Raw genomic sequence first — 22,819 nt, 5'->3', positions numbered from 1 at the left:
ACAGGCACACAGAGAATGCTTTATGCCTCTTTATTCTCAGTTTCGTCAGCGCTTTATAAAACCAGACCGGAGGCAGAGAGACCCATCGAGAAGTCTCCCTTCCCCACCCCCAAGCTCAGCCAAGGTCTAACGGGTCAGCCTGCTCCCTGTGGAGGGGACTCTGGAGGTGGGGCTGGGGCAGAGGGAATTGGGAGCTGGGCCAGGCCTGCTGGGCTACCCAGTCCCCCTGCCAAAAGGGGAGCTGGGCTTGGAGAGGGACAGGAAGTAGGATCAGCCCAGCACTCCTGAGTCCTGGGGGTTCTTCTGCTGACATTCTAGGGCTGGGACCCTGGCTGTCCCTGAATCACCCACCCCCATAGCCCCACCCACGTTCTACATCTGTACCCCCACCCCCACCCTGTCCTCCCTAAATATATACAAATATACAGGGGGTTCCACACCTACTGGGGTGGGCCCCTTCCTCCACCTCCCTCACTCCACTCCTTCCCTCCCCTCCAGCCCTCCCTGGGCAGCAGCCTGGGCGTGGGGGGGGGGGGGGTTGGACAAGAAGGACCCTTGTGCGAAGCCACTGGCACCAGAACTGGTGAGAGCCTGAGCTGAGTCCCTACCCTCCCAGTGAGCACCGCCCTCTCCCTCTCCCCTTGGGCTGCTCCCAGGCCTTGTGTCCCAGGAGCAGGAGGAGACTATTGGAGATCCAGGGAGGGGTTCCAGACTCCTGGGTCTTTTTAGACACAGCACCATCCTAGCAAGCAAAGTCTTCAAAGAGGCCTCCTCGGGGGCCAGGAGGGTGGTGGTGGTTGGGGAGCAGGCCGCTGGCTCCCGCGCCCTCAGCACGGCCCCGACTGGGGCATGGACTCTGCAAGGTGAAGAGGGAGTGAGACATGGAGAATGCAAGCCAGACCCTCAGGCCCCACACAGCCAGCCCTTCCTTGTGCCCTGGGGAGGGCGCTCCAGGGCATCTCTGACAGGCAAGGGCCGGAGTTTCAAAGTTGCTGAGGCCTCAGTCCCAGGAGGGGCACTGGCTGCGCTGGGGGGGGGGGGGGGGGGTGGCTCAACCTCACCTGCTCCTTCAGCTCCTGCAGCCCCAGTGTGGAGATGCCGCCGGCGGAGGTCCGCAGGGGGGTCTTGGGCCGACGCCACACCCGCTTCAGGCGGTCCCAGGACACCTTGGGGTTCAGGGTTGGGGGACAGTAGTGGGCTCAGGAAACTTGGTAGAGGAGAAGGGCAGGCCTCACCGGGGCTCACCTTGTAGGACTTGCTGCCCCAGAAGACCTCCAGGAGGCCTCCCTCATCTTCCCCACCCATCCCCTTCTCCTAACTCCTCAGCACCCTCACGCCTTCCAGCCCATCAGGAGACCCAGGCCCCAAACCCCAAGCTTGGTCTTGCAGCCAGGCCGACTGCACCAGGAAGCCTGTACTGCACCCCCACCTCCCCGCCACTTTTCCCACAGCCCCTCCTCCCAGCCTCCATCCCCCGTCTGGGGGCCCCCCCACCAGGCCCCCGTCCCTTGCCTCATAGATGTAGTCCAGGATCTCCAGTAGTGTGAGGATGCTGGCCCCGATGAATAGGCCCATGTGTCCCCCGAGGTCTCCTGGGGAGCACGAGAGCAGGTCAGAGGTACAGGCTAGGCTGCTCCACCCCCGCGGAAACGAGTCAGGGCCGCATCTCACCCAGCAGAGCTGACAGGCCATAGGCTGCTCGCTGCTCCATGGCCTCAGAGGTCAGGGCTTCAAAAAAGACATCGAGGACCAGGAAGTTCTCCCTGTGGAGGCAGGAAGCAGTGTCCCTGTGGGGCTGCCCTCCTGAGGAGGTGGCTGGCAGGGACATCCCAGGTCCAGCACATCATGATCTGAGGTCCCCTGCCCCAAGAAGCCAGGGACCACCACGCTCAGACTCCCAAAGGCTGGGAGGAGAGACCGTCCTAGAGGCGTGTCTGTTTCATATTTTGAGGGTTAGCCAAGGGTCTGGGAGAGCAAACTCAGACTCCCGCGCCTGAAGGAGTCCCTCCTGCCTTCTGCTGTCAAGCAGCAGATGGCATTCACTCTGCATCAACACATAATACCTCTCTAGAACTTTCAGTGGCTCCCTATTGCCCAGCAGTCCACCCCCAAATTCTTTTTCCGGACTTCCAAGACTGCCCATGATCTGCGCCTTCTGAGCCAGACTGCTTTCTTATCTGCTTCTCTCCACACAGCCTCGCTTCCGCTCAGGCTCGTCTCTGTACAATCCCACAGTTCTCTAGTTGGGAGGCCTCCCCTGTCTCCTCCTCTCCCACACCCAGGGTCCTCAGAGGCCCGGCTCATGCCTCCCCTGCTTCATCTGCCCTGCTTGGTAATCTCAGTGGAGGCCTGACAGTCGGGATCACACCATCAAATATGGCCTCGTCCACACACTGTGGCAGGAGCTTTGTGGTGTAATCATCTCTGTCCCCACAGGACCCACCCCTGGCACCCTGGCACCCACAAGAGGCTCAGCATTTGTAGACTGGCTGCAGGGAACCAGACCCAAGGCTCAGTGAGGCCTCTCCTCCCGTCTGGCCACCTTGTCTCTCTCCCTCAGCACAGCATTCCCTCAGTGCGCATTTAATGGCCCCCGGGTTGCTGGGGGAGAAAAACAGCAGAGGGCAGAACAATGGGTGGGTGCAATGAGAGAGAGAGGGGTACAGGCTGCTGTGGGCGCTCAGAGGAAAGGTGTTTGGATCGAGAAGGGACTCCCTGGAGGCTCCTGGGCAGCTCCGCTGGTTAAGGGCTGCCTTCGGCTCAGGTCATGATCTCAGGGGGAGGGATCAAGCCCCATGTCAGGCTCTCTGCTCAGCCCAGAGTCTGCTTCACCCTCTTTCTCTGCCCCTCCCCCTGTTCATTCTCTCTCTCTCTCTCTCTCTCTCTCAAATAAATGAAAATCTTTATTTAAATAAAAGGGGGGCCTCCCTGGAGGTGGGGACACAGGATGTGACTTGGAGGACACTTAGGGATTAATTAGAGGAAAAGGATTGTGAAAGACATCCCTGGCAGGAGTCTCGTTAGTATGAAAGATGCAGCCCACTCCCCAGTCTACCCCATGCGCCGGGCCTGTGGAGGGTGGCCTCCACTACACACACACACACACACACACACACACACACACACGTACCGGATGTAGGTCTCATTGCGGTTGTACTTCCTTGCCAGGTACCGGGCTGAGCCCCTGTTGGGGATCCTGACCATGGAGATTTCTTTCCCATAGCGAGTCAGGTTGCAGGGAGTAGGGCAGACACATGGGCCCTCGGAGCCCCCGCCTAAGGAGTCTGCAACACAGAGGCACCAACTGCAGTGGGGGGGGGAGGGCGGGTGGCCCAGAGGCCCACTAGCTGCTGGGAGAAGGCGGAGGGGCTGTCCTGAGGCAGGCACGTCCACAGGGAGAGCCTCTGTTGGCCGCCCTGGCACTGCCTAGGGGAGACTCGCTGGGGGTTCCTTCCTAGACCAGCTTCAGACTACCTAAGAAAGCGGGTGAAGACAGAATCCCCCAGCACCCTCCTACAGGCTTATCCTTCTGTGGCCCAGCCCCCCCGGGCCGAGAAGTCCTCATGGCTCAGACGGAGGACACAGCCCATCCGTCAGAGCTAATCAATCACACGAGGCCTCAGACACACACAAGGCTCGGAGAGGATGCTGGATGAATGGGATTATATGCTTGTTTTTACATATGCAGATGGATGAGTGCATGAGTGGGTGGGTGGATGGACAGATGGGCAGAAAGACAAATGCTATGTTTAATATGCTGGATTTTCTCGGGGCCTCTGGGTGGCTTAGTCAGGTAAGCATCCGACTCTTGGTTTCAGCTCAGGTCCTGATCTCATGGGTCCATGCTCAGCAGGGAGTCTGCTTGAAGATTCTTTCCCTCTGCCCCTCCCCCTACTTGTGTGCACACATGGGCCCTTTCTCTCTCTCTCTTTCTCCCCCTCAAATAAATAAATAAACAAATCTTTTTTAAAAATATGCTAGATTTTCTCTGTTCCCCTCTTCAGATTCGTCCTCCACTCTCTACTTTTCTCTGTGCCCGGGAGGCGGGGCTCTCTGCTGGATGCATCAGCCAGACTCCCTCGTCTTCTGGATTTGGGTTGGGGTGGGCCCATGGGAGATACCCCAGGAGGGTCAGAGGTAAGGAGGAGACGGATGCCAGGGCTTCCTCTCCACCAGGCCATGGCTCGGCCGAGGCTGCTTCCCCATCTTGGGGCCATAGCTCCTGTCCTCTGGGACAGCCACAGATCTCTGTCCAGCGGTGTTCCTTCCCTTTACCGCCTCAGGCCTGCACAAGTCAAGGCTGCCTGGTGTTGCTAGTTCTGTGGAGTTTCACCATCCAGGTGGTTCCCATGTCCCTGCTCGCACAGCTGCCCCTTCATTAACCGTCCGTCCTTCCGTTGCGCCTTTGGCTGATGCGGTTGGGATGCGGGACAGAGAAGATCTCAGTGTGGTTCCACTGCCCATCCTGTCTCTCCCTCCGCGTGGCCCCGCCATCTGGATGAATGCAAAGCCCTCCTGACCGCTTGCCCTGCTTCTGCTCTTACTCCCGCCATCCAGTCATCCACAGCTGATCTAACATCAGAGGGCGTTCTTGCCTTGCCTTGAGCCGCTGCGGGCTTCCCAGAGCCTCTGCCGCTCTTACCACCTCCTCCTGTGTTCTCTGCCCTCTGGCCGTGCCTTGCTGACCTTTGGTGGGGGGGAGGGGCACAGATGTCTAGCATGGAACTGTTCCCACTGCCTAGATCATGCCCCTACTTTTCACCAGCCTGGCGCTTCCACACCCTTCCAGTCTCAGCCAATCACTTCCTCCAAGGGTCTTCCCGCCTTCGAGCTGCATGCCCCTCCCTGAGGCCCTGTAGCATCCCTGAGTTTCCCCCGTGCCAGGGCTAGTGCTGAGCCATCACGGTGCCCGTCCACAGCCTCTCGGGCTGGGAAGCTCCACAAGGACAGCCTCTTGTACCCACTCTCACCTCCAGCACCAGCCCAGGCTGCAACGTCTGCAGAAGAAGGAATGGATGGATGGATGAAAGAATGAGTGACTCGCAGCCCAAGTGAGACCTATGGATAGATGGGGTGTGCCTTACCCACACTGATACTCAGCAGCGCATCTCCCCTCAGACTGAGAGAGAAATCCTTTCACTTTCCTAGAGAGGGTGAGCTCATTTGCTGAGCCACAACAGAAGCCCAGCCCTTCACTCCCAGTCCTGGGTTTTCTGCACCCCCCACCCTGCTGCCTCCACTTACCCAAGTGTCCACACCTGCCAAGTCCACAGAACCCCTGGAAGTATGGGATAAGGCTCAACCCCAGGAAGAACCATCCAGGGAGAGACTAGGAGGAGGGGGGCCAAGGCAGTGAGGAGAACGGTGGACAGAGAGATGAAGAGGAGGATGACCGAGGGGCAGGGGAAGGGAGAAGGCAGCACGGACCCAGTGTGTGGTCGGCACACTCGATGTAGATATTTGGCGGGCAGATGGTCTCATTGCCTGAAAGGAGAGAAGATTATTCCTGGAGTCTACAATTCCACCCCCTCTCCCACACCACATTCCCAAATGTGGGCACACACGTGCACGCACACACATGCACACACACACACATGTTTGCACATCCCTATACATGCAGGGGCTTCCACATGCGCATGCATGCACGCTTGAAATGTCCACATGCATATACTCATGCAAACATGTACACACTTGCACGCACGCATATACACACACACGTGTATGCCTGTGTTCAAGCATGTGCACACGACCCCCTAGTACAAGCACAAATGTACATATTAATGTGCCACAAGCACGCACGTGTGCATTTCCAGATGCGTACGTGAAAACACATAAAATCCCAAACAGGGGCGCCTGGGGGGTAGTCTGTTACATGTCCGACTCTTGGTTTCAGCTCAGTTAATGATCTCAGGGTCATGAGATCGAGCCCCGTGTGGCTCCGTGCTCAGCAGGGAGTCTGCTTCTCTCTCTCTCCCTCTGCCCCTCCTCCTCTCTCTCTCTCTCTCTCAAAGAAATAAATGAATAACTCTTTTTTAAAAATCCCAAACACATACGCGTGCACTCACGGGCCTATAGACACGCATACATGCTGTGGTACACACGCGTTTGCTCGTGCGCGGGCACAGCGTTCCGCCCCTGGAGGTTCTGGAGCCTGGCAGGGCGGCCCGGAGGGCTGGCGGGAGGGGAGGGTGCCCACCTGGCATGTGCACCATCCGGCAGTGGCAGCGCTGAAGCACGGCCTCCTTTTCACAGCGCAGCCGGCAGGCAGACACGCTGTAGGCTGAGTAGCCCTGAAGCTCAGGCTCCCGGAGCCTGCTCTCCGCCCGGCAGTTGCCCCAGGGCTGGGGCAGATAGGTCAGCTGCAGAGGTGGGGCATATGGGGTCACGCCTCAAAGTCCCACCTGGCCCTCCACTGCCCATAGCTCCAGCAAAGTCCATGGGGGGAGGTGGCGGGCGGTGAGCGTTGGAGGGCAGGTCCGGTCAGCATCCCCTCTGAGCCCAAAGACCCTGCCCAATGCCCGATCTAGGGCCCGACTGGAGGTGCTCACCCGCTGTTCCTGGCAGGACACAAAGGTTTGGAAGCCTGGGGACACTCCGAAGCCCAACTGGTGGATGTAGGGGGGCTCCTCTTGGCTATGGATCTGCACTCGGATGCCAGCCTCAAACGAGGTCTCGTCTGCACAATGGAGATGGTACTTTTGGAAACCCATCCTGGGCAGAGGGTCCAGGCTGGAGCCCCCAAATTGGCCCCCATCCCTTTCCCTGCATACTTGTCTCTCTCCAGATGGGCAGGTATTCCTCCTGCTGGATATCCAACATGATCTCCAGGCCACTGCCCATGCCCCCCGCCCGACTGGGCAACGAACTCTGTGGATCTGCGTTGAAGGTATAACACTTCCCATAGCGAGTATAGACCTGTGGGGTGAGAGAGAGGAGGAGAGGAGATGAACAGAGGGGCTAGGACAATTCCTTAAGCTCCAGGTTCCTTATCCTGTGAGAGGGCCACTGCACCTGCCCGCACAGCAGTGTCCAACAGTAAGCAGTCTGCAGCCCAGCCTCTTCGCCAAGCAGTGTCTTTTCTAGTGACATCCTCTCTTAGGTAATTAAAAGGCATCTCCAGCGTAAAATATCAATAGCAGAACTCTTGCTATCTTCCCAAAGCCTGTGCCCCCCCTCTAATTAAAGGGTCCCACCCTCTATCCAGTTTCTCAAGTCAGAATCCTTGACACTTCCCTCTCCCTCACCCCTGCATTGGATCCAGCATGTGTGCTGGGCAATTCTACTTCTGAAATGTATTTAGAATCCAACCACTTCCCTTCCATCTCATGCCTTCTTCATCATCTCCTTCACCATCATCTCCCACCTGGCGGTGGGCTCCTAACTGGTCTGCTTTCATCCATCCTTGCCTCTCACAAGGCCCTGCCCCCACACAGTAGCCAGAGTGCCCGTTGTAAAGTGCATGGATCCGATCGAGTCACTTGCTGGCTTGAAACCCAACATTTCCCAGAGAAATAAGCCCAGCTCCTTTCGTGGCCTGAAAATCTCCATGCGGTGTGACCTCTCCTGGCACTCCAGCCCCGGATCTCGGCGACAAATTCAAACTTACGGAGCCCCTTCCTTCCTCTGGCCCTTTTTCATTCAGTTCCCCCACCTGGAATGCTTTCCCCCATCCCTCCCTTGGCCAGGTTAGCTGTCACCTCTGCACATATACCACACACACATTCAACGTCACCCTCCATCCATCAAGGTGTTCCTCGGTTTGCTAAGTACTTATCAAGACCTGAGATGATCTTGTTTATCTGTTTGTCTCCTTGTCCGGTGTCCACCTCTCGCCCACTGAGGTTTTGACACACAGGAGCAATGAACTTGTCTGCTGTCTCCAGCCCTGGCCCAGTGCCTAGCACAAGGGATGCTTACAAGCCATTACTACCGCACTCGACGAAGCTCCCTTTTCCCGTACGGAGAGTTACCCAGTATCGACACCAGATGGCGCTGGCGCCCCGGAGATGGAAGCCGAGGTCGTGCCGGCCGTAGCTGCGAAGGGGCGTTGGGGAGCAGCTGGGGCGGAGGCGGGGTCAAAGAAGCGGCGGAGGCAAGTTCCCCGTTGCCAGGCTCACCCCACTGAGACGAGCCCCCGGGTCAAACCCATCACAGGCAGCACCTTCCCGGGGGGCAAGGGGTCAGTGCACTCAATCACTCTCCCCCTCTCCCTCCCCTCTCCTTGGGAACATTTCACACTGGTAAAAGCTGGGAGAGAAGGCACCGGCCGGCGAGGTTGGGGAAAAGATATCCTAAATGCCTAGCTTCAGAGAGACGGTGTAGAAGAGAGAGGGGCGAGAGGGGCTGGGTTGGGGGCAGCGGGAGGGAGAATCTCTAAGAACTGGGGACCTGGGGCACCCTTATTGGGGAACAGAGTTAAGTCTCCCATGCCCCCTAGGGTAATCAGTCGCCCTGGTGATGCTCTCCTCTCACACACCCTGCCTCTTGGTCCTCAAACAAAAATGGGTGCATAACAAGAATCGTCCAATTTACAAACTATGGCTACATCCATCCCTGTCCCATTTCACGCACTCAGCAACTCTGGTATGGGTAGGTGTAATTAACCTAGTTTTTATAGACCAGGAAACGACCGCTCAGAGAGGTGATGTGACTTGCTCAAGGTCACACATCCAGTCAACTAGTCAGTGGGAGAAGTGGAATTCATCCGAATGCAAGACTTGAGCTGTTCCCACAACCCATTTCTGGCAGCTGCCCACCCACCAAGCCACGCCGGCTCCCTCTAGGCCCTGCCCAGCGGAAATGAGGCAGGAGTGTAACTCCATGCCCAGCTGTCCCCCTTTCCCCTCTTCCTCCTTCCCTTGCGCTCCACTCCCATACACCTTCCTCACTCTGTTCTGCAGATCCGCTGCCTCTCAGTTCCTCTCCTGTCCCGCCCCTCCTGCTCTGCCCCCTCAGCAGCTTTTGGGCTCTGGTCCTTGGCCCTGCCCGGATCACCCCTGCCCACTCCATGCTGGGGCAGGAGGAGGCACGCTGACAGTCCCAGAGCATTTGCCACGCCCAGGCCCTAAAGCTTAAATGCTTCACCTTCTCTTTCCAATGGGATTCTCACAACCACCCTAGATCCCACAGATGAAGAAATGGAGGCTCCAAGAGGTGGGCTGATTTACCAAGGTCTTGAGATCAGTGCTTCTCAAACTTTAATGTGTGCACAAAGCACCTGGGGACCTTGCTAAAAGTAACGTGGGAGATGCCGCGTTTCTAACAACCTGCTGGTCCATGCACAGCACTTCAAGTAGAAAGGCCCGAAAGGAGCGGGTGAGAGTCCAGTAAGAAGACAGCTCCACTTTGACCTGCGCTCTGACCTGTCACTGGAGGGAGGGGAACCCGGAAAAGGCTAGGGGCAAGATTCCTGGATCCCCCGGAGTGTAGGAAAGACAGATGGGAGGAATAGATAAATATTTGCCTCAAATCTCAAGGCACCACCCTCTTCCTACTTAGGGCCAAAAAGATGCAGCCAGTGGTAAGGTATGCTCTGGTTGAGAGGCTAACAAGGCATGGGCTCCATGGGGGACTGGGTTAGTGAGCTGCCCACCCCCCCGCCCATGCTGCAGTACCTTGGCTCTCCCTGACCACCAGAAATCATCATGGCCTCTCCACAGCTCAGCCCAGCGCATGGGACTGTGGCCTCCCCATGGCTGAGAGCCCCAGTTTACCATCTTGGCTTGCAAAGAGCCCAGCACAACTTGTAGAAGGAGGCTTGAGGTGGAGGGAAGGAGGGTCAGGTGAGCCCTTCTAAAGGTCCGGAGCTATGGTGCTTCTGACTTATTTTCTCCTTTGAGCCTTCCAGAAAACCACACGAGGAAAGTATTGTTGCCCCCATTTAATGGTGAGGCAGCTCAAAAAGGGAAAGTGACTTGGCTAAGGGCACACAGCAAGGAAATGAGGACAGGGATTCAGTGAACACATGACCCTGGTAGGCTCCTGATCCTGGGTGTTCCTGGTAGGCTCCTGATCCTCCAACGTGTTCGTATAGACACACGCTGCGTGACCCGGAGGCCAGCCCTGTGCAGGGCAGAGGTAACTGGGAAGGTTTTGACTACAATGACTTTGCAGGGGGGGGGGCGGTTCCTGGCCCCCCTGCCCTTGAGCTGGTGGTGCAGCGAGAGCGGGAGCGAGCGAGGGGGAAGAGCTCTGGGTCTGATGGATATACTCTGCAGGGAACGGACAGGCCAGATTGGCAGGGCCACCTGCAAGGCCCAGGTCAGGCCCGACTGCTGGGCAGAGCAGAGCGTTGCCCCGGAGACGGTCCCCGGGCCAGGCAGGCAGCGGCAGGTGGACCACTAGCTCCTAAGTGGCAGAACTCTGGTGGAGGCACAGCCCGCAGCCTCTTCCATGGAGACGGCACGGCAGCTCCGCCTCCAGGTCCCCCAGGCTGGCCACTGCTCTCTTCCCCATGGACTGGCCCAGAAGGAGGGTGTGTGTACAGGAGAGTCCGGAGCCCAGCAACAGAGAGGGGCAGGTGCGGGGCCAGGATGTGCCTTCATGGGCTGCGGCTCTGTCTCCAAATGACCCACCATCAGCCTTTGGGCCCTGTCCCCATGTCAGACCTCCACCTCTTCCTTTGGTCTGCCCCCCTGCCCCCACTCTCTGCCTTAACTCCCAGGTCCACCTTCCTGATCCAAGGCTAAGCTCATGACCTCCCAGAATCTTTCTGGACCCAGGCTGAACAGCTTCTAGATGGTAATCTGTCCGTGCTGTGTGTGGACTCTTGGAGGCCTCCCTTACCTTTTTCTGGCCAGCCCTCTGCCTGTCCCTCTCAGAGCACTTTACCCTTTCTTGGCCTGAACCCTACCTGGGTTTGCCTCCCTAGTCTCTGTCCCCTGATCTCGGTCTGTGTCTCAAGGCCCTTCCCTAATTCTCCTGGCCTGGCTGTCCTCAACATCTGAGAAATTATCCATCTAGCCTCTGTTTCTCCGTCCATTGCCTTCTGTCAGCCTGTCACCCTAGCCTCTGTCTTCCTCTCCCGTTGGCCTGGCTGCCCCCTGTCCTCTCTATTCCTTTGACTTCTGCATCTGCACCCTGTTTATCCTTAGCCTAGGTGTCTGGTCTCTGTCTCTTGTCTTCCTACTAGACTTTTCCCTGGGCCCGAAACTGCCCCTGTCAAGCCAGGAACCCCTCCCCAGTGTGCTTCTGTCCTTCTCCCTGACCCCTCCTCCAGGTCTGCCCCAGACAACGTCAGAGCTTGGGAGCAATCTGTCCAGAGCTCTCTACTCTGAGCGATGGCTCCTCACAGTCCCTTGGGTTCCATCTATCCACAGCTCCCATTTCCCTGGAAAGCTCTCCTTGGCTGGCTGGTTTGCATGCGCCCCCAGCCCTCCCCACCCCTCATCCTCCCTGCAGTCTCAGAGCCCACTGGAGCCCACGGGGTTAACAGGCAATTAGCAGGGCCAGGGCTCAGAGCTGTGGGGGAGAGGGCCCTGGGCCTCCAGGAGATAAGAAGCAGCCCAGAGCAGCCGAGGCTGGGCTAATCCCAGAGCTAATCTGCGGCCTGGGCTTTTATCTCAACCACCTTCTGGGCACCCTGCCTCTGCTAAGGCCCTGGCACCTCCCCCCCCCCTTTTCCACAGTACCTTCATCCCCCCACATTCCATTAGCCCTCCCCTGATGCTTCCAGCCCCAGGCCTTTGGCAGGCCCCTGGAATGAATTCCCCTTAACCCTACAGTGCCCTGGAGTCCACAGGGGGCCTCTGGAAGGGGGGTGCGTCTTCTCTGGTCCTGGACCCCGACTAGCACAGCAGGTTGAACAACTCTTGAACAACACCCGGGGGTGGCCGCGGCGTCCAAGTTCAAAGCCTTCTCTATCCTCACTGGGGCAGGAAGAAAGCACCAACTCAAGCACCAACTCAAAGCACCAACTCAAGTGTCTATGCTGGTCTTATAAAGGCCAAAACAGAAACCTGGGGGTGGCAAGGTACATATCCAAGGGCACAGAGGAAGACAGGGCAAATTCAGAACTAGAGTCCAGTCCCTCTCCCCCACTGGCCCCAACACTCTCCTCTAACCCCCCCGGGGAGTCAGCAGACCCTGATGCCCCCTCAGCTCCAGCACGGACAGCCTGTGTAACCTTGGCTAATAAAGTGACTTTTTGACTTCTCTGCACCTGTTTCCTCATCTGTCAAGTGGGAATAGAAATTCTTGCCTGACTTATTTCACGGGGTGATTGCACGGAGCGTAGGTAAAAGGCATCTGCAAAGTGAGATCACATGCCTGAGGCCTGAACGTTAGCAAGAAGAGTGCTGTAGAGACTGAGAAGAATCCGGGGCAGACAGCGACCATTGGAGGGGGTGCCGGCAATGGATACACAGAACATAGCTTCTTAACTTGGGGAAAAGGGCACATATTTTGGAGTCCTACAGAACAGGGTTCAAATCCCGGCTCTGCCACCAACCTCGGACAAACCAGCTTGGGTGCGGGCGCGTGATTTAATCTCTCTGAGCCTAGAATGGCACATCTGTTAAAGGGAAGTGGTAATTTCTCCTCCTAAAGTTAGCCGTGAGGGTGAGAGAGACGTTCCGAAAGTGATGCGGGGAAGGGCGCTCAGGGAAGGCAGCGGGCGGTGGTATGGGGTGTACATTTGTGAATGGAGCTTCTTGCCAAATGCTAGCTTTTTTCTTTGTTTCCCTCTTTCTTTCTCATATTGAAGAGTATACTTGACATTGGAGCCGCGTTTTGATCTTGGAGTCCCAGTGTCCCATTCTCTGGGCCCCATGCACCTCGGTAGAGGGGTGAAGGCTCTCTCAGCAATCTGTCAGAGCGGAACCCCCCCAGCTCTGAGATACGGATCTCCTACTGGCTGGGAAGCAGCACCCAGGCCAACAGGCCTGAAGCCCACCCTGCTTCACATCTGGGCCCTGCCTTTACTGTCTGTGGGATTTGGGTTTGGCCATTTAACCTCTCTGATCCTCCATTTTTCACCTGTCAAATGGGAATAATAACAGGCACCCTTCAGAGGTGTCATGAGGAAAGAGATAATATACATAAAGAACAGCAACACCTAACATTTATTTAGTGCTTACCCTATGCCAAGCATGGTCCTCAGCGCTTCATATAAATTAACTCCTTAATCCTATACTTCATCCTCCATGTGCAGAGGTCACTTATGCCCATTTTATAGGCAGGATAATAGAGGCCCCAAGAGGGTAAGGGCCCTGCCTGCGTCACAGCACACAGCGCAGCACATGCCCCGCAGTCTGGAGCCCAAGTCTGTGCTCGTACCCACCGTGCGATGAGGATACACAGCGGCACAGCACCAACAACATAGTAGGTCCTCAAGAGCGGCGGGTGTTCACACGACACTCACATGCCCAACACTACTCTCTGAGCCTGTGCCATGTGTCGGGCACCGTGTTTGGTGCTGGGGACGGTTCAGAGAACTAAACAGACGGTCTCTGCCCTGAGGGCCTTTGCTGTCTGACTGCAGAGGGATTCGTTCATTCAAAACGTGTTTATTGAGCCGCCTACACTTAAAAGCGGGTGAACGGCAGTGGGGAACCCAACACCCGACAACCACAGGTATAGGCAGATCATTACTAGTTGTGATTATTGCTGGGACGGGGGGAGCCGCCCAAGTGCCCGGGCAGTGGGACAAGAGTTGGATTTGGGTCGGAGAGGAAATCTTCTCACCCACACAGGAAGGGCTTCAGATCTTGCCACACAGCGGAGACTGAGCAGAACGCGCACCCCCCATCCCCCAAGCGGGCCTGGCCTCCTCCCCTACCACACCCCCACAGCCACCCAGGGGCTTTTCTGAGCGACTTCCGCCCCAAGGTTGAAGCGCTCGGGCTCCCAGCCCAGGAGGAAATCGGAGCGGTGTTTGTTCAAATGTAAATGTGTGAGCTGTGAGGGAAGAGAAGTAGGGGACTGTCGAGGCCGCGCGACTCCAGGCTCAGGTCGAGCTGGGAGCCCGGAGAGCTTGGGGCCCGTAGCAGAATGCGATGATTCCAGGCGTGCGCCGCGTTTCCACGGGAGAGGAGAGCTCGGGGCCTCCAGCACGCAGGTAAACAGGCAAACCTGTTCCCAGGTAGCAACCACGTAGGCCTTAGACCCTAGAAAGTCATTTTTCCAGGCGGGAATATTTTTAATTTGTAACGAAGCCCTTCCCTGACATTGCCGCCCCTCGATGCAAAGTTATTCGGTAGAGTTGTGTTGACACAGTGGAGCACACACCCACTGCCGGGTGGGAGTTCGGGACCAAGACCGAGAGGGTGGCGGTGGCGGTGGCGGTGGCGGTGGCTGCGGTGGGTGGGTGTGCGCCCCCCACCCCACCCCCGCACACGCACCCCGGCGTCCAGGCCCGGCACACCCGCACCCAGGGGGCCGCACCCACCGCCGCGCGCTCCCCGCCGCCCCCTCCTCCCTCCCGCGGGGCAGGCATCCATCACCGCGCCCGAGAGCCCTCCCTCCCGTCTCCTCCGGGCGCCTCGGCTCTCCTCCCTGGGTTTGCCTCATTTGCATTCCCCCGGCTCCCGGCTCCTCGGCAAAGTGACCTCCGCACACAGCAGCGCCAGAGGCTTCCACCGCGGAGGGAGACACCGCCTCCCGCCGCCCGCCGCGCCCCGGGAGGGCCGAAGGGGCGCGAGCCCGGACGGCGGGGCGGGGGCCCGAGGAGGCGGTTCCGCGGGGGCAGCCGGCGGGCTCGGGAGCAGCGGGAAAGGCCTTGGGGCCCAGGGGCGCAGACTGACTCCGATGGGATTTGAACCCGCGACCTCAGATCCTCTGCGGGGCGGGAGTGGGACGTGGAGGTCAGCACCAGGCTCGCGGAGCTGCACCCCAGAAACGGAACCCCTGTTTGGAACCTGGGGCTCCCCAACACCCCGTTCCCTCGCCCCCCGCACCGCCACTGGATGGAGAGGGGCCAGCCCTCACGGCAGTCGCCCAGGGGTCCCCAGGCCCCCCTGCGGGCCTGACCAGCCCGCGTCCCCGCTCCCCTGGCCCGCCGAGCCGCTTCCCCTCCCCCCGTTTGGTATTTACACCTTTCACACATTTGTAAGCTATTATCCTGTCCACGCTTAGTCACCGCTGAGCCAAGCGCCACGGATTTAGCTCCTTTAATCTTTCCTCCTAAATCAATCCTCCATTTCCCCTTAATCATCCCGTGGCTCCTCTCTGAACTCTCGCTGCCTGGCCTGCTGCAGCCGATGCCTGTCTCTGGAACTGCTCCCCCTCCAATCCCAAACCGGTGTCCCAAGGGCATGGTGAACATTTGGGGGGTAGGTTGGTTTCCAGCACGGCGGGCCCCCCCGCTTGGGAGCCAGGAGAAGTGCAGACACTCCCTCTCTGCCCCCCACCCTCTTTCTGGAAACACAGCACTCTGAACCTTCTTGTCTCCACCCTCAGGGTCTCTGTCCTCCTCCTGCCTTCCCACCCCCATTCCTCTGGATGGCTCCAAGACCCTAACCCTCAGGTCTCCTGTCCATGGTTCTGGCTGTCCCCACCCCCTCTGCCAGCTACAATAAGGAGGTGGCATTGCCGAGAGAGCCTGGAAGGGCCGGGAAACACTAACTCACCAGCCTGGGGCTGCCTGATCCCCTCCTCCAGGGTCCTGTCCATCTCTCCCGGACCACCGGTCTCCACCCTGCATTTACTCCTGCCCAGTGGCATCCACTGACTCAGGGGCCTCAGCCTGAGCAGCCCTGAAGCTCCGCTCTCCTCGAGCTCCCTGGGATGCTCCTGCCTCCCTGCCGCCCAGCCCTGATCCTTTCTGCCCCCACAAGCCTGCCCCGCAGAGGCAGCCCTGCTGCCAGCCACAAGAGGGAGCAGATTCCTCCCGCGAAGCAGAAGAGTAGGGGTGGGGGTCCAGGAAGGAGAGCGGGTAGGGGAGAAAGAGGGAGGACAGGAGGGGGATTACAGGGGCCATTTCTTCAAATGCTAATCAGCGTCTTCCGGCAGTGCCACAAGAAACTGAGCTGATAATGAGCCCAGCTCGGGGCTGATTCCTGATTAATGAAGAGGCCACAGGGCTGCTGAGTGGGGCCGGGTGGGGCAGGTCCCTCATGGCCCTCCCCGCTGCCCCTGCAGACCAGTCCTCTGAAACGATAACAGCCCCTGCCCTTGGATGCTTGGCCGCACCACCCGGAGCCCCCGAACCCCAACTCCACTGGCCAATGGGAAGCAGCCAAACTGAGAGCACCCCCTCCAGGAGGGCCACAGGGTCGACAGCCAGCACTGGGGCAGGAGGTGGGGAGAGCAAACACTGGGCTCTGCAATCGGGGAGTTGTAGGTAGCCCTCGGAGTATTTTGTAAATGAGGAACATTTTTACTAAAATAATCAAGACTTGGGCTTCCCTGGACCCCCCCCCCAAACACACACACACCCCACTGGGCATCCCTGACCGTAGGGTCCTAGTTAGCTGGGGCTGAGGAGTGGCAGCTCAGGGTAAGCGATCTTTAGTTTTGCTCAGACCCCACCCTTCCCTGCTGTGTGCCCTCCGTGACCTGACCTGCGGGCTCCTGAAGGCCGACCACCCCTGAACTAGCTGTTGAACTGAATGTTCTCCAGATTCATGCCTCAGGAGAGGATGAGACCAGAGGGGGTAGAGGGCTGGGCAGAGGGTGAGGATAAAAGGTAAGCTTGTCTGCCTGGACCAGCCTCAATGGGAAGCCCACCCCTTCTTGAGTCAAGGGGATGAGGGACGGCCCTCAGCACAGGCGGAGAGTTGGCATGTTCTGGGGGTAGCCCTCCCACAACCAAGGAGGCAGGGCAGAGATGCTCGGTACTGGCCTGACCACACCAGGGAGGGGGACAGGCTCAGGAGGCAGCTGGGGTGGAAGGCGGGGGACTGCCGAGGATCTGGCATGGGGGAGACAGGGAGTGCTAGAGGGCCTCCCGGCTTGCTGCTCCCCCTGCCTCGGAGCTGTCCTGGCTGGCAGCTGGGGTGGGGCTGGGAGAGGAGGGAGGAGGGCAGAGAGGGGGACTGCCCAGCTGGAAGAGGCCTTGTCTAATTGTGCCTGATTAGTAGAGAGGAAGAGAACAGGGCGAGTGATTAATAGTCACGGCAGTCACCAGCGAGTGGGGAAGGAGGGCTGGAAGGGGGAGGGAAGTCTGAGAGCCAAGAGGGGATTGAGGCTGTGAAGGGCCCACGGGTCCCTGATCACCTGCCTCCCTGGGGACTGCCTGGATGACCCCACAGAGAGGTCCTCCCCCTACCTCCTCAAGGATTCTCCACCTCCCCCATGCCTCAATTTTCCAGATAATAGAATGGAAGAGAAAAGACCAAGGTCATGTCCTGCACCTGGGAAGAAAGGTCTATGTGCTCACGTGGTGTTTCCAGACACCTCGATGTCCCCAGACACAGACCCTAACCTCAGCTCAACCTGGGTGAACCTCAGCCCAGACTGGCGATGGTGAGACTTCCTACCAGAGCCCACAGCCACCACCTCACATCCTTGGACCCCAGTTAGAATTCCGAGCCCTGCCCATTCTGGCAGTCTGAGCCTCGTTCCTCGGACGCCAAGAACTATGCTGTCCAGTATGGTTGCCACTAGTCACATGCGACGTTTGAACTGAACATTCATTTTCCCTGTCACACTGATCCCCTGTCAGATGCTCGATAGCCAGTGTGGCCAGTGACTGCCCCGCTGGACAGGGCAGATGCAGACCCTTTCCACCATCCCAGAGGTGTCCGGCGGGAGAGCACGGATCTGGAGAGTGTGTGTGCACACTCTTGCACACATGCACGCGTGCATGAATATTTGGGAGGGGTGGGTCGCAGGGTAATGCTGGCAAGGCTGTAATAGCGGAGGGGAGGGTGTGGGCCTGAGTGTCAAGACCAGGGGAAGGCCAGGTGATGGCCAGTAGCAAAGGCGCCAGTGCAGGGGTCAGAAACAGCAGGTGGTGCTGGCGACAGTGGGGCGAGAGAGCGGGGAGTTGGGGCAGTAGCCCCTGGAACAGTAGACACTTGCAGAGGACACACATGCTACCAGGCAGCGCGCTAAGCCCAGATTTTTTAGGTTCTACTACTGTATTTACTGAATAGAGAAACTGCGGCTCGTGGAAGCTTTTTGACTTCTCCAAGGCCACCCAGCTTAAAGGGGAGAGCTGAGGTTCAAATCCAGCCGGTCTGGCTGGGGTGGGGGGGACCACACCCTTGACCGCCCCACCATACGCTCCCGGGCTGAGAGGAGATGCTGAATTTTAGAGCCGCCCTTGCATTTACAGCTAAGGAAATGAATCCTAGGGAGAAAGAGTGATTTCTGCCTTCTAGTAAGTGGGCAGGCTGAGAGCAAGCCGCAATGGGGAAAGTATGGATGGGGCTTGGAGCACCAGGGTGGGGGGGAGCAGATGGTGGTGGGAATCGGGAGGAAGGGAGAGAACATATAGGTGGTGAGAGCAGGAGGCGAGGTGGGAGGGGGTGGGTGGGGATGAGACAGTGAGGAGGGGGAGCAGAGGAGGAGAAGGGACCGGGTGAGCTAGGTGGAGGGGAGCACTGGGTGGAGCCCGGAGCATCTCCCCGCTCTCTCCCCTTCTCTCCAGACCTCCCAGACCTGATTCATGCCTTGAACCTTTGCAGCCCTCTTCAGCCCAGCCTCTTCAGGTACCTCTTTTGGCAATTAATCCTGGCACCTCGTGATGCGCTCGCATGGCTGGTTAACTCTTGCATGGTCGGTTAAGCTCCTGAGTGTCCCTGTCTCTGTTCCACCGCCAGAGTGTAGGCTGCTTGAGGACAGGGACTGGGGACTGGGGCTTCCCTTCTTTGTTCTCCCCCACGCCACCTAGCAGGCACGGAGTAGGCATGCAAAGCTCCATGTTGACTGGGTGAGTGACTGGGAGTCAGTGAGGGGGTATCAGGGAGCGTGGGGGGTGAAAGCAATTGCTTTCAGTGGCAACAGAAGCAGGAGCAGCAGCTTAGGGGACTGGGGGAGGGCGCATTACCCGGAGTAAAAATAGGCTGGAAAATGTGACATTTATTAACTTGGATTCCAGAGGAAAGGTCACAGCAGAGTGGGGAGTGGGAAGGAGGAAACAGGGAGAGCAACAGAAAACACAGCCCCTTACCCAAAGCCTGTCACTGTCACTGACCATCTCACCACCCGCGCCCTGGCAGGTTCCCCGCCACCTGGTCCCTGTACCCGTCTCCCTACCACTGATCCCCAGCATGAACTCCGTGTTACTACGGGGTCTGTGTGGACCTCATGTCCTCAGTAGAGACCCTATGTCTTCATCTCATACCCCTTCTCCAATCTTGCCCCCACAATATACCCCCATCTTGCCCACTGCCATGGATCATGGGCTGCCATCCCAGTCAATAATCCCAGACCCCGTTGTATTTGCAGCAGACTCAACCCCAGAAGGCCAGGTCCAAGGGAGAGTTACACTCAGCAAATAGGGGGTGGGGCGTGGGCAGAAGGCTAGGGCATCTAGACTGGGTGGGAGACACAGAAAGCAGGATCCAAAGGGGATTTCCTGTCCCCCAGTGCTTGCTTTGCCCCTCCGCTCTTCTAGGGCATGCTGCAACCCCAAAGCTGAGACCCACAAACTTCACCTACCCTCCTCACCCTCTTTGCAGCCCTAGAGTATGAAAAGGCCTGCGGGACATCCCTCCTCTTCATCCTCAGGATTCCAAGAGACTCCCTGTTCCCATAACCTCCAGGCACCTCCTCCTTTCCTAGAGCCAGGCAGGATACCCCTGCTTCCCTCACCTTACTTCCCCCTTCCCCATCTCTCCCTCCTCCCTCCTCCTCTCCTTCCCACTGAGGTTTCAACACACTTCCCTTTCCTTTCTACCCCCAACTGAGGCCTGAGATGTGAACTATGCTCAGGGACACAGAGCTGCCATTGATTTCTGCCCCCACAGCACCTGCTGAGACTGGGCTCTGCCTGCCCCCCCCCACTTCTGAGGGGTGAGGACATCCGAGGGGCCCCAGGGACCCAAAAGGCCACATGTGCACTCTCAACACCTCACCTCCTCCTTGGGGATTCCTGCAGTCCTGGATTTGGGAGCAGTGATTTTTTCCTAGAGGAGGGGTGTGTAGCCACACAAAAGCCCCGCGCCCCCCAACCCAGCACCATCCTTCCTTCCTGTCCCTTCCTCCGTTTCTGCGCAACTCTCCCCACATCCAGTGTCAGGAGGACCCAGAGGCTGCAGGCACGGGTGATGGTGAGAGGAGCCTCAGGAGGCCTAGTAGAGGCAGTGAGTGAAGGGGAACCTGGGCAGGAGGCAGCTAGGTGGGCGGAAGGAAAGCCCCCACTCCCGCTCCCATCTCTGGGGCAGGCCACTGGAGGCTGGCTGGATGGGCATCATGTCGATGTCACATATTTGCATATGCGCTGGGCAGTGGTGACAAGGGTACAAACACACATGTACACAATGCCGGGAGTCAACTGGGGACTGAGGACAGGCAGCTCGAGTTCCAGGGATAAGAGATACCAGGGGGTGAATGGAGCCCTGACAGACAGACAGACAGTACACGAGACACGCCCCCCATGCTCACACCTGACTGTGGGAGGTGTGCAGGGGAGGGACACTCCAATCCCAATGAGAGTGTGCGTGTGTGTGTGTGTCTGTCCACACATGTGTGAGACGTGGCACCAGCAGTCCCCACATGGGGAGAGGGATTGAGGTGGATGGGGGGGAGCATCAGGAGAGGGGATGGCATCCACAGTGTGGCCCTGTCCTCGGCAGCTAAGCGAGAGCTGGCATGTGGGCATGGAGGTGAGGAGCTCTTGGTGTGTGGGTGTGCAGGTGTGCACGTGAGTGTAGTGACAGGGACATTGAGTATGAGAGAGGGAGTGCAGGAAACTGTCCCCAGCAGCAGGGGTGTGTGTGTGTGTGTGTGTGTGTGTGTGTGTGTGTGTGTGTGTGTATGCTGGGTCGCAGCGAGGGTGAGCCATGCACAGAAGAGTGAATGAGTGATTCTCTGTAAGAGCCAGAATCGGGCAAGGGAACAGCGAGACCCAGGAAACGGAGGGAGGGAAAGCGGGAGAAGCTGGAGGGGCAGCATGAAAGAGGGATGTGTGAGAGAGTCTGTGAAAGGGGTGTGTATGAGAGACACAGAGACAGAGAAGAGACACTGGCACCCAGTGTACGCGAAGATCAAGATCGTTTCTTCCAGCCTGCCGGTCGGGCCAGCTCCCCAGGAGGCAGCCCTGAGTCCCTCTCTCTCGCTGGAGCCCCCCAGACACCCTCTTCCCATCACCCTCATCCAGTGGTGAGAAGAATCGAGTAGCCCCAAAAGGAAAAGGGAACAACAGATAAGTGGGGGTCAGTTGGTCCGGCCTTGGCACGGTGCATCCCTTTCCCGCAAGCTGCCCGGCTTCCAGCCCCTGGGCCCCCTCCAGGGCCCCGGCCCCGGCCCTGGGCCCTGCAGCAGCAGAGCCAAGAAGAGGAGCGGCAGCAGCACCAGGGTAAGCCCCTAGGAGCGGCCCGGCTCCGTGCCCGGGGAAGCCAGAGGGAAACACCAGGCTTGGGGGAGACACGAGGCCAGCCTCTGGTGGCGGAAGGAAGGGAAGCCCGGTTGAGGATGCCTCTGTGCACCACCTCCCCCGCCTCTGGCCCCCCACCCCCACCCCCGCCAGCCTCTGGCCGCCCCGACCAGGTGGGCCAGCCCAGGACTCACCACGGAGAAGTTGCTGGCGGAGCAGTGATGCCCACTGAAGTTGCAGCTCTTGAGCATGTCGGCAAGCTGGTGGCCAGTGCGGTTGAGGATGTCTACCATGTCGGGCTCTGGGTAGCGCAGGCCGGCGGCACGGTGCCCGTCCCGGTCTTTGGGGGGCAGCCCTGTCAGATTGGCCAGGTGGAAGATGTCAGCGTCGCTGAGGGCTGAGTGCCGGAAGCGGTTGATGTTGCAGAGGGTGACAGCTGGGAAGCCCGCCACTGGGGCTGGGGCAGCAGGGTCCATGGCCACCAGGTGAGGCCGGGTCAGGTAGCCCCGGGCCAGGCCAGCAGCCTGGTACAGGAAGGCGGCCAGCGAGGTGAGTAGGGCCAGTGCCCACAGGGTTCTGCGCAGTCCGTGGGGGCCTGGGCCACAGGCCCGGCCCAGCCCGTGCAGAGTGCTGGTGCTGGCAAAGGTGGCCAGGTCCCGGGGGGCTGCTGTCCCCTGTGCAGCCCCCAAGAGGCTCTGCTCATCCCCTGCCTCCTTCTCCTTGGGTTTCGCATCCTCTTCTGCAAATTTAATTTTGCACACAATCTCGATCGGCATCTGTCCCCGGCTGCTGGGACTGGCCGGAGCCTCCCTGCCCCTGTCCCTCCCTGGTCAGCAGCCCCCGGTGCCCTCCGGAGTGGTGGCGGTGGCAGCGGCTGCTCTTCTAAACTCAGGGCAAGCGGGAGGAGGACAGGGACAGGGTGGGGGCCCGAGGTGGGGGAGTCACTCCCACTCCCAGCAGCTCCGCAGCCCTGGAGCTGCCTCTGCTGCTGCCGCTGCTGCTGCTTGTCTCTCTCCTCGATCGTCTCCTTGTGGCTTCCCTTATCAGCACCAGCACAGCTGTCAGCCCCTGCGTGTGTCCCTGCGAGCGAGCGAGTGAGCGAGGGAGTGAGCGCTGCTCCGCCACGCCGCGCAGCCCCAGCCGCTCCGCACAGCATGTGCTCCGGAGCCCACCCCGCGCTTAATAATTCAGGACATGTCAACAGCGTTTCACCGGCGCCACTGGCGGCAAGAGCCAGGCCAGGGGCGGGGGCAGTCCCCCTGCCCAGGACAGGGATCCCCGGCCCCTGCCCTAGACCTCGTCCGCTGCCCCCCAAACTCTGGCTACAGCCTAGGCACTCGTGGGGTCCCCAGACGGCTCCACTCCCAGGCCACCCAGGGAAGGGATCTGCACCCTGAG

At 59.0% G+C, this 22,819-nt stretch overlaps 1 protein-coding gene across 6 annotated transcripts; it reads right to left on the bottom strand.

Moving 5' to 3' along the window:
• Window positions 1–407: 407 nt before the first annotated feature.
• ASIC4 (acid sensing ion channel subunit family member 4) lies at window positions 408–22,331 on the bottom strand. Of its 6 annotated transcripts, none has more exons than XM_045777591.2 (10): window positions 21,616–22,331; window positions 6,771–6,915; window positions 6,549–6,676; window positions 6,197–6,359; window positions 5,428–5,484; window positions 3,131–3,284; window positions 1,672–1,763; window positions 1,513–1,592; window positions 1,062–1,166; window positions 408–856 (listed from the first exon to the last, which is right to left on the bottom strand). In XM_045777591.2, exons 1-10 carry the CDS (start codon window positions 22,195–22,197, stop codon window positions 743–745), a joined length of 1,620 nt encoding a protein of 539 aa, XP_045633547.1. In that variant the 5' UTR covers window positions 22,198–22,331; the 3' UTR covers window positions 408–742. The 6 variants fall into 6 exon arrangements, 4 of the variants coding, with proteins under 4 accessions (XP_045633547.1, XP_087719927.1, XP_087719930.1 ...); XM_087863801.1 differs by lacking the exon at window positions 6,197–6,359 and adding an exon at window positions 4,971–5,058; XM_087863804.1 differs by lacking the exon at window positions 5,428–5,484 and having other exon boundaries at window positions 21,616–22,242.
• Window positions 22,332–22,819: the final 488 nt, after the last annotated feature.

The sequence above is a fragment of the Ursus americanus genome, chromosome 1, assembly GCF_024610735.1.
Source record: "Ursus americanus isolate L20-20 chromosome 1, mUrsAme1.1.p, whole genome shotgun sequence".
NCBI lineage: Eukaryota > Metazoa > Chordata > Mammalia > Carnivora > Ursidae > Ursus > Ursus americanus.
The sequence above is the reverse complement of the archived record's forward strand: the minus strand, read 5'-3'. Positions and strand labels throughout refer to the sequence as shown.

Excerpts from the sequence above, each read along its gene's own strand:
- ASIC4 (XM_045777591.2), bottom strand. The coding sequence starts at position 22,197 with ATGCCGATCGAGATTGTGTGCAAAATTAAATTTGCAGAAGAGGATGCG. Across the intron at positions 6,916-21,615 it reads CCGCCAGCAACTTCTCCGTG|GTCTATACTCGCTATGGGAA; the intron begins GTGAGTCCTGGG and ends CTCACCCCACAG. Across the intron at positions 1,764-3,130 it reads CGCAATGAGACCTACATCCG|GGAGAACTTCCTGGTCCTCG; the intron begins GTACGTGTGTGT and ends CTGCCTCCACAG.